This window comes from Mercenaria mercenaria, chromosome 2, assembly GCF_021730395.1.
Source record: "Mercenaria mercenaria strain notata chromosome 2, MADL_Memer_1, whole genome shotgun sequence".
NCBI lineage: Eukaryota > Metazoa > Mollusca > Bivalvia > Venerida > Veneridae > Mercenaria > Mercenaria mercenaria.
Window position 1 is genome coordinate 3,799,107 of NC_069362.1, and position 12,061 is coordinate 3,811,167.

General features: G+C 31.7%; 1 protein-coding gene across 1 annotated transcript in view; it reads right to left on the reverse strand.

The window, feature by feature from the left end:
• LOC123562523 (endothelin-converting enzyme 1-like) overlaps positions 1–11,420 on the reverse strand; it is a 31,574-nt gene extending 20,154 nt beyond the window's left edge. Inside the window, exons 1-2 of the mRNA XM_045355154.2 lie at positions 11,064–11,420; positions 6,929–7,377 (exon numbers count right to left, since the gene is read on the reverse strand). Coding sequence (XP_045211089.2) covers positions 6,929–7,360 — 432 coding nt within the window. The 5' untranslated portion in view covers positions 7,361–7,377; positions 11,064–11,420. The remainder of the gene's footprint in view (positions 1–6,928; positions 7,378–11,063) is intronic.
• Positions 11,421–12,061: the final 641 nt, after the last annotated feature.

Here is a 12,061-nt window from a genome sequence, read left to right on the forward strand (position 1 = left end):
GTATAGGTGTCAGTGAGGCATGGAAACGTCGGAGAACAACGCGAATATTTAAACAAGTTGGATAATTACATGAACGCTACAAAGAAAAAAAATATCCAGATTGCTTATAAGGTTTTTGTATTTAAGCATCATATGACTGAAATAAGAACGTTTGTTATGGTAAAAAAATAGAATCTTCCACGATTCCAGGATTAAGACTATGACCTAACAAAGTACTAAAGCCATATCTTACTATAGTAACACATCCTGTGTCAGATTATCACACGCTATATATTTTATTTTTTTATGGAATACGCAAGCAAAGCAATACGCCTGTATGTTTCATTGATACTTTTCATATAGATTTTGTCTTATCCATTGTATTCTTCCTGTAAAGTTCCAGAAGGCTCTTGTTTATTTCATGTTAAAAAAGCAGATACGGCAGCTTTCCAAACAAGCAGTTTGCATAATGATATACACTAATATGCAATATTGCACACGAACTAACACCGTTAGAGATATAAGTGGGGGGAGGGGGGGGGGGGGGGGGGGGGGCGATAGTAATCTTAAACAATAGATTGAATAATACTTTCTATCTTGTTACTCAAAACTGAAACCTTTTACTGATGATATGATAAAACAGTTATCAAAACAGTACAGTATGATTTAACACGAAATTACTCTATTTTAGGTTTATAGCAGAAAAACCGTGGCAACCATAATATAACAAAGGTATTATAGCTTTAATTCAACCTTTTCAAAAGACATTTTAGAATATATGGTAATTATTGACAAACCTGCAAAAAGTTCTATCTAATCGAATCTTTTGTGTTTTGGACTTTTCATGATCCCAAATTGGTCATTTCTTCCTGATGACTCAAGTACTTGATTAACTAAATCTTTTGAAGAAATGGTTTATTTGTCAGAGGTGTCTTAATTTGCCTAAGGAAAACGTATTTGTTTGGAAAAAAATCCAAAAAAGATGAATTGTAGTGTCATTGCGTCATGATAAATTCGAAAAAAGTAAATAATTAAACAAGTTTGATAATAGCATGAACACAATAGCAAATGTACCATCCACATCTAAAAAAGAACATTGAGATCGCACACGTGCTGTATGATTTTAACTTTTAGGGGTAGAATATTACTTTCAGACAATACGTTAATGCTAAATGTACAAAAAATAGGCTTTACATAGTCATACTATTTATAGAACAAATTTTATTTCTATTTTATTTTGATTAATTGGCTTCCATTCCGGGGGACGCAACAAACATTTGAAATGGAAATGCTATTTCTTTTCCAGGATACTTATAGTAGAATGTTTGTCAAAATGTTTAAATTGTATATTGGTCTACCAATGCTTAAAACAAAAAAAAAAGATACGAATTTTCTGCAACTGCGACGATCACTTTTTTAAAAGACTACCAACAACCATGTTACTTATCTTTATGGTAAACTTTGACATTGATTTGGATTTTATCATAGAAAATATTAATTATTATATATAAGTTCAAGTTTAAGACCTGAAAAAGTACTCCAGACATAGCTAACGCATTGTTACAGTAACACATCCTATGTATGATTACCACACGCTATATGTTATATATTTTATGAAATTCGCAAAGCAATACGCATATACCTTTAACTTATACCTTTTGTTTTTTCCCTGTAAAAGCTGTTGATTCATTTACGTTAAAACAGATATAGTAGTTGTCCTGCATAATGAGATACTCTACTTAAATATTGCAGATGAATATATACAGTTAGGGACTTAAATAAAGGAAGACAGTCATTAACAATGGATTGAATAATAATTTCTGCTTTTGTTACTCAACATATAAACTTTACATTAATATGTAAAAATTCAGCTATCAAAAATTAAAAAAAAATTACTTTATTTAAGGTTTACATGTTCTTGGACTTAGTTTTGTCATAATTTCGGTCCTTTGGGAACATGGAGTACATTTATGATTTCTACAATAGAATTCTGCTAAAACCAGTGCTAGGGGGCGTGAGGGGTGTTGCCTATTTCATCACCTGTCAAGAACAGAGTCAATCAAAACGAATCTGCTATTATGTTGCTTGGTTGCGCCCTATGCTTCCAAAGGATCTATTCACATATTTCTTTATAACAGAAAAATCAGCTGCAAAACGTATCTTTTGTTTCGAAATTTATATAATCTCAAATACGTCTTCTTCAATTAAGCATTTCTTTTAGCTTTCTGTACACTTTCTGACGACTGAAGTACTTGATTAACTAAGTCTTTTGCAGAAATGGTTTATTTGTCAGAGCGGTATTAATTTGCTCAAGGAAGACGTGTTTGTGTGGAAAAAAGTCCCGAAAAAGATGTGTCAGTGTCAGTGCTTCATGATAAAGCCGAAGAAAACGTAAATAATTAAACAGGTTTGATAATAGCACAAACACAATAGCAAAATGTACCATCCACATCTAAAACAGAATATTGAGATTGCTTTTAAGCTGTACGTTTAGAATTTATAGGGCTGCAATAAGGATAAATTATAACTTTCGGATAATATTTTAATGTAAATTGTACAAACTAATACGCTTTACTTCGACATACAATTTACAGAATATATTTTATTTCTATTTTTTAATCTATTGGCTTTAAGGATCATTAAATATATGTGGAATGTCGAAGAAGCAACAAAGATTGTAAATGGATATGTTATATTGCTTAGGATACGTATAGTAGAATGTTTGTAAAAATGTTTCTTTTAAATTGTACATTGTTCTATTGGCTTTAAACTAAATACGTTTCATATTTAAGTATGCATGTATTTGTATAGGTTGTTCGAAGTTTATTCTGCAAAATTTTTAATATGAAAGTCAAATATTTATATTAATTTTGAAAAATATTTTACTTATCAATGTTTCAAATAAAATGACACATTGAACAGACTCCAAAAGATTTTTAAAGTATCTGAAAACAATTCTAAATCGTGATTTTTTCCAAGAAGGAAAAACAACGCCGTTCAAAATTGTTGATATTATAGTAGAAATTGCCTGTTTAAATGAAATGTTGTTGAATAATTCAAAAGTACTAACAATGTTGCTTTGATATCTGATAATAATCTGTTATGCCCATCTATACGCCAAAGAAATTAATGAAACACGACGTGACGTTAAATTTCAATCAAATCTAGTTACATCAACGTTGTAACTTCAGACAATAATACATACTACATTCTAAATTAATTCCATTTATGTATAGATTATAAAATAAGAGAATGCTGCAGTCAGTACAAAGGTTACAGAACAAAACTGATCGTATTATATTATATAGCGATAACAAAGAAGTAATTAAGCACAACACTACCAGACCGGTAGATACTCTGTCACAGATTTGCTGGCACGCTGAACTTGCTTCTAAAGCGCGAATTGAGAAGTCAAGTTTATTACTTAAACTAAAGCAAGGTGTATCCAATATATACATGTGGACTGTGAGCCAAAAGTATATTTATTAGATTAACCCTTTTCAATAAATTTGTTATGCTGTATGTCACAACATAAATTAAGGTTATATGGTGATTTCCAGCTGTTAGTGGTATAAGAAGACCCAATATGACCCTCTTTGCAGGCACGAGCGGGAAATGAAATAATTGTTCACCATAAGCGAGTTTTCAAACCGAAGTCAGCAACACACTGATGTGTAGTTAATTTTCGGGTCCAGCGAGTATGTTGGTGTTATATATTCATTATTGCATTCTGTCTTTTGGAATCTGGACCTTATCGCTGGCATTGACAGTCATATTTCATTTAAGCATGGCCAAATTATCACCATTTGCATTATAGTGTTCAGTTATCGATTTGCAGTTTACTTTGACATGAACGTGGACACCTGATTACCTGTGCATTTCTTTAAATGCTTTTTTGCGTCTAAAATGTCAAAATGCAGAACATTGAAATGTTTTAGATGAATATGGAAATCTGAGGTTGGCACATTTAAACAGGAAATATTTTCTTCAAACAATTTTACAAAATATAGCGCTACATTTATAATTATTTAGCAAAAAAAGTACATTAATTTCGACAATACTTTACCTCAGTCAAAATAGAGGTGTTTTATTTTTGAAGACATTCATAGCTTTTCTGATAAAGTCGTCAAAGAAATAATGTCGTCAGTGAGTTTTGTGCAAGAGTGTTAGCAGGTATTATATTCGTTCGGCCCGGAATGATGAGTTATAGGTTTATATGTAGACTCTTTGGCGAAAACCCGATGATTAATCTAAAATATTGGTAATAACATGAGCAATTTCACTGTAAGAAATGCAGGATAGAATGTCAATGTAGTCTAAGTGTTATAAATTGTGCATTTGAACAGTTGAACATCACTTTATTCCTCGAAATTAAAGGGAAGCATTTTCAAGACGTAGTGATGTGAATGCATGCTACCTTGTTGCTATTAATAAGTTTACCATTTAAACAAAAATCAGATAATTAATGATAAAGATATAAAAGGAATGACAAGAACAGTTCAGTAACCTTATAGTCACTTTCACATTCGTATTTGAATGATTCTAAAAAATAACATCTTGTCGGTAATAAGCGATCTGCTGGTAAATGATTCACCAGTGTCTGTTGCAGACGGGATTGTAGTAACTGGTATGATTCTATAGAGATTTAATGAACTAGAAATTAATCTTAAAATATTGTTTCTGCACATGCAATAAGATCTATTTCAACGTAAATCGTTTCCAAATTAATGGAAAAGCGCCAATGAAGACGGCCGTCGCATTAGCCAGTTCCGACATTTCATATCAATATACGTGTCAAATTTAGATTTATTTCTTTGTTCTTGTATAACTTTGGAAAATATTGTCATTTATTTTGTTCAGTAAAAGTGCACTTTTAGCATACATTCTGTTCACGAGATTATGAATAACGCCTGTAATAACATAAGGGTCTGAACAGTTTATGGTAAAAATGCATATGACGGATAAAAAAGAATAAACCATTCTAAGTCTTTAAAGCATTGTCATTTTTTTTGCTGTGGTCTTATCTACAGGTTTGGCGTGTTTACTTATGTTAACGGAATATTTTTATAATCTTAAAGGAATACAGCCGAAAAATACTATATATAATTACGTAAACATCATGTGTATTTACAGGAATGGTGCCTTAAGCAATAACAGAGGAGCATCGCAGCATTGTTAATCATTTCTGAATTAACTCACCGATAAAATATGGCGATTTCAGAAGAATTTAAGAAAACCGGAAACCTACGTGTATTTGATTTTACGGATATAAAATGTTGAAATAACAATTCCAGTCAAGAAGGTCATTACCATCCGAGCCGCGTTGCTTTACAAATATCAGACAAACCACACCTTAGAGGTATTACTGGCAGTAAAAATCATCAACAGTTTTGAAAACATTTTGCTATGGAAAGACCAAGATCAAATACTTGTTAAAACAATATTTCTCCGATAGAAATAGTAAGAATACTCAACTATATTCTAGTTCTGTTGGAAGTTTGCATTGATGATTACACATATCAAATGACATAAGATCGGTATGCAGTTTTACTTTAAATACAGACATGCAATTTTATCCATTCAGATACGTTACAAAAAAGACTGGGCCTTTCTAATGATAACACGATTATATATACTAATATGAATTGTATAACCATTCAGGAAGTTTACAATTTAAAGTATCAGACCTGGGGTAATTAAAAATGCAATTGTAATTAATAGCAATTAAATTACATTTCCTAAGTAATTGAATGTAATTTGTAATTGGGTCATTTATCAGTTTTAGGGTGTAATTGACAATTACATTTCAATTACTTTCCAATTACTCGGCACATGCTAATCCAGTCTGTTGAACAAATAGTATATATATGCTTATTACCGGTGACACTTCACTTTAACATGCTAATTTGCATTTCATATCAGTGAAAAATAACAATAGAATACCGGTATTATGGTAGGTGTTAGTCCCTCGGACATAGCTCCTTTGTTTTGATATAACTGTTTTATTAGAACCAACTGGTAATCTTTGATGATGTTCGTCATTATGGTTTAGGAGAAAATGATCAAATTATGATTTGAAATTGTCATTTGCATCATTATTATTAAGATTTTTTATCGGAGCAAAAATTGAAATGCTTAGCATTTAGTTTTATCATTTTTTATCTGTGATAAAATTCGTTGTATTAAATGATACAAACAACATAACATTTGACACCACAGTTCTAACAAGATAAAAATGTAATTATTATTGTAGACATTACGAGTATTCTACAGGTTTAGTGACATAGTTATTCCAGGATGACTCATGAATGTTTTACAACTTATTTTCTATGTGGTCCTTTGGATAACATGTAGTGTCAAGGATAAAATTTTAAAATATATGTTTAAATTTAAATGATTAAATGCTGAACTATACTAGTTAAATTTGAAACAAGAGTCATGATCCTATAAAATTCAGAGAAATTCAGACCTCAGAGTAATACCTGACTTCACATGCATCTTCTCTAACCGAATTTTGCTTGACAATGTATTAACTATTAATTAGGGCTGACTTTTAGCTCCTTTTGCAATAATATTAAAGACTGAGTGATGTTCTCCCGCAAACACAGATTTTATTTTGAGCTTAAATTCAATTTTGAAATAATTGAAATCAGTTTACAGGTGAATTATCATGTACATGTAGTACAAAGTTAAGAACTTTGCTACAGTGTTCCTGTAAGAAGCACCACATTTGGAATTGTAACTGAATGTAATTAATTTCAATTTGCAATGTAATTGTAATTTAATTAATTACATTGCTAAATTTCATGTATTGGTAATTGTAACTTAATTGGAGATTTCTCAATGTAATTGTAATTGAATTAATTACATTTTAAAGTAATTGACCCCAGGTCTGTAAAGTATGATAATCGGCTGTTATAATAATTTGTAAAACTTTTCTTGAACTTACCTTTGGTAGTGGTGGCTGGTTTGTACACTGGACATTGATGGGTGCTATATATCCTGGCAATCCCTGTTCATGCGCATTTCCAGATTTATTTCTGTTGACATTACTCGAGAAAACAACCCCTTTAGTCGCCAATATCACAACTGTCACAGTAACTATCAAAGAAACTGTAAGTAGAAAGTTCCAAAAGCAACAACACCTTTCCCTTTTAGACCAGTATGATCCCCATTTATCAATGGTTGTTGTGGAGAGGGCTGGGGAACTTGATGGTATCTTACCATTTAAGTGTTTGAGGTCAGTTAAATCGGTACAATCTGGATCACGATAAATGAAGCTGTTTCTCTCCGAACAAATGGATTTGTCGTCATTGGAACCGTCAGTAGAATAAACGGCGTACCTTTCTGTAGTTATCACTTCAGCTGGCATTCTGAACATCTAGTGTCAGGTCCTGGCTGAAAATTAAAACAATTACTTTATCATATGAAACTTACATTAATACAATTGAGAGAGAGAGAGAGCGAGAGAGAGAGAGAGAGAGAGAGAGAGAGAGAGAGAGAGGGAGAGAGAGAGAGTTTGGGCGGTGCGGGGGAGGGGTGCTAAACGTATTATTTCATAAATATCTGTATTTGGTGTTTATCCTGTAGTTCGTAGAAAATTTGCCACGTGTTCATACAATTGCTTGTCTACAAACTAACACATTTCCTGAATGCTAGAAGAAAAGCATCTGTATATCACGAAAATATTCGTTATTTGATACTGTTTCAAGCAGAAACAAAATGAAATCAGACAATATAGACACGTGATTGACGTATGATTACATCAAGATGGTTAGTAATTACTGGTTTTCATATCATTTTGCCATTTCATATAATCAAAAAGCATGATATGATCTACAAGGCAATGACATGTCACGCTATTTGAATTGCAAATTTTATATTTATTAGGTCAATAAAACCTTAAATGTCAAGTTTGTTATGATTAATAATGAAACTGAGAAACCAGTCAGTTAAAATTTTAGATCTGTTTAACATAAATTATTACATAACACCTCTCATGTAATGCTGAGTCAAACTATGTCAGCTATTACTTTGATCGCTTGCATTCAACCCCACCAAAGGATCTTACAATGAACAACATTTGTCTGAAAGGCATTGATAATATATGAACCGTGCCATGGGAAAACCAACATAATGGGTATGCGACCAGCATGGATCCAGACCAGCCTGCGCATCCGCGCAGTCTGGTCAGGATCCATGCTGTTCGCTTTCAAAGCCTATAGCAATTAGAGAAACCGTTAGCGAACAGCATGGATCCTGACCAGACTGCGCGGATGCGCAGGCTGGTCTGGATCCATGCTGGTCGCAAAGCCACTATGTTGGTTTTCCCATGGCACGGCTCATATATTTTTGAATAACTATCATGTTAGTAGAAGAATATGTGATTTCCCAATATTTTTATCTGACAAACTTATCATCAAGGTAAATATCTGAGGCCACGGTTGAAGTTTTATTTAAAAAATGGAAACTCTTAATTACTACAAACAATTAAATAGTGGTCATTAGTAAATTGTATTGATATTGATGTCGAACCATCAAATGCTTTAGGAAATACTGCACTTAGACATTAGAAAAGGATATATTATTACTACAATATATGTTTATTACTGTAGTATTTGAATGAACTCTTTCCAATTTGCCTAATAGTCATAGTATACAATTAATCGACAAATCTGTTAAATGGAAAATACAGTCATTGTGAACGTATGCGCTTGTGTTGTGTAATTCAGAAAACCCATGCAAGTGCGATTTAAACTATCTCATCGCAGCTTTTAAGTGCTGGGATAAAACTCTCCGAGGCACTGATATAATGATTTTTTGACATTTCTTAACATATTATGATAAGGACAGTTAGAGTCTACGTTTTGTATTTATTTAATCGCTAAAATACCAAAAACCTATTTTGTTTACATTCTTTGTCTACACACAGACCCTTTTGAGGCGCATATTACAAGTAGTAGATTCTTTAATGAGAGGTAATGAAAAGTATAATAACCCTCATGCCATCTAGTATCGGTATACGGTAAATTGAATGCACAAAGGACCAGAAATAACGACAAAACTGTACCAAATTACGGAGCGACATTTGCCGGCAACATACAAACCTTAAGGTTCATTAAAAAAAAGCCGACCTCAACTATTATTGATGACTGAAGAAAATCCTTAATGGTTTATTTAACTTTGATTCCACAAAACTATTTAAACTTTTCAGTAATTCACAAACATACTTAACAGAGGTTATATATGCGAGCAAGAGATTTGTTTAGAAAAATCCTACGATCGACAAATATGCCAGAATGCTTTTCTTATAATTTATTATTGAGAAACTACTTTAATACGAATAATAGCTCTTGTATGGTTATTTATGGTCTCCTGTAAAATAAAGTAGAAAAATTATCTAGCTCAATGGTTTTGTGTTTTTTACTACAATATCTTAGTATTTATCATAGACAAAAAATGCCCCGCAGAGATACAATTTTAAGATGTTTGAAAAATTTGCAGACATGTAGCACAGCTGATACTATGAGCCATAATTATTACCCCTTTGTCTACTTTACTGGCTTGACCAGCTTTCCTTGTCTGGACAGTACATTTGTCACTGAAAGAGGTGTTGTAAATTGTAAGTGCAGACATATTATGTTCCAAATTTGGCGTGGATCGATATACTTTAGTGATGTTACCGAAATTACGTCCAAGATTACATAAACAGTTCCGAGATTCTAATAAAGTTGCAAGCTGTTCTAACACATTATTTTCAGGGCTGCGCTTGAACGTTAAGAAAAAGTCAGATTGGAGAAATTGTACAGAAATTACCGGCTGCAGCTTGCAATATTGGGTGAAAAACGTTGATTAATTTACTCAGTATGATTATATATTAGATATATTTTGACATATGAAAGTACCTTCCATCAAACATATTTGGCCAAATGATGAAACGGATTTTGATGTTATATTTTGAATTAGTTTAAACTTTTTAAATTTTATTTTAGAAATTCAGTTAACATTTACAAAACATTAATTAAGGAATTGGACAGAAAGCTATAACAGCTTACGGTTATATTTTGAAGTTGGGCATATTGAAAAATATCTACAAATTTTTCATTATAATACGTTAGTATCTTGCCTGCACTGATGTTAACGGAGGAAGATACGATAAGCCATCGTTATATTTTTGCAGATTACATCTTTTTCTAGCAACCTTGAGCTATATCAGGCATATTATGGTGATTTGCAATGATTTTTTTTAAAATCATTATCATTTTAATGGCTTTAATAATTAAATTAGTCATCGGAAGAAAGTATTTGATTCAGTTATTTTTATGATTCAGGAGAAATGCATTAAAGAACGACTTTCAACAGACATTTAACTAACTCCAACATAATGGAAGTCAACACTTTACCTACATGTGTTCTTGAAATGAAACTCGACTCACAACCTAGGTATTTTGAATTTATCATTTATATCATTCAATTTATTTTCCGATCAGAGGTGTCATTATGATCTTTATGTAATCTGTATAATCTGTAACAATAATACATTTAAAAAAAATGAAAGTCAACCATCAAATTGCAAGACAAACTGTTTCCAACATTGTAAGATCGTGCCATCAATAGAGCAGAATAAAACTTTAACGATCCGAATGGATATAAAAATACCGGACTGACTAGGCATGCTACATGTACAGTGAATGTTCATTCAACTTTAGTATTTGACGTAACATCATATTCTCATTGACCTCTAATTTACGACTGACAAAATGATAAAGATATCCAAACAGTCGATATGTCTGACTTACTTGATATTCGTCTTACTTCTTCCACGCCAAGGACACAATTTACTATAGTATCAAATTAAATAGTAATAAATTATATATAATATATGTAATATATATAAATGTTATAATTGGTCATTTTATTTCTAAAAACTAAATACACATGCATTTCCAGATTAACTGAAATCAGATATTTCAAACTAATTTATATATTATACTGAGTTGATTTCTTAGTAAACTTAGCTACTCTCTTACTTCATATTACAATGTCGTTTATTTCATAAGAGAGGTCAATAGTTTGAAACTTACAGTAAGCCAGCAGAGATCATCGTATATTGGCTGGAAGTGTCACAACTTTTATACTATAAATTCCAAAAACACGTCTTAAATAACTTTTAATGTTGCCGTTACCCCTCCCTATTAAGCTTGTTTAAATACAAAATTTTACAAAGTTTCAAAAAAGTTTGAACACTGTTTTCCGATAATTTCATGTCCAGGAGTTTTCACTTTGGACTGAGCTACTCTTCCCCCTCTCAAATTATTTTAATACAAAGTTTCACAAAACTTTATCAATATGGTAGTATTCCAATAAATGTGTACAGTTACGTTCTCTGTGGTCCTAGCTTCTTTCCATCAAGTTATTGGCAAAAGGATCCGTTAATCAGATCCATCAACCTTTCCTGGCTCTATCAGAGAAAAAAAAAGAACTCCAGCGAAATTGTGGCGCACAGTTTCTCAGACAATGTAAATCGATTGTCTAATTATCACCAACATACCACCTCGGGTGCTTATTTGCGCTAAAATTCTATAATGCATATGGGCTGGCAGTCTTATGATCGCGTATCAAGATTAATTTGATGAATTCCTACGTACTTTGTTAGATAATTACGTTTCGGTGTATTTTCGTTGCTTATTATTACAGATTGTATTCCTTAATCAAAACAGTGTTTTTTTTTTCAAGATGGTCAGTCATTTTTTGAGAATATCTTCTCGACATCATATATATTTCATACATAATGTTGGAATATTGTTTAATAAATATGAGGGATTGCTTCATATAATCAAATATATATTAAAAGTTATGTTTCATTTACCTTCAACGAGTTCTGATTTTATCTTTTTGTTTAGGAAAATCTTTGTAAACGTAAATTTAGATTTTGATTTTACCCAATACAGTCTGCAGTTCCAATCTAATCGTATACATATATACTATAGTTGTTTTTGCATCAGGATTCAGTTATATTTCATTCATCAGAGTAACCAATAGGATGGAAATTTGACTTTAAACATTCCTTTCTTTTGAAACA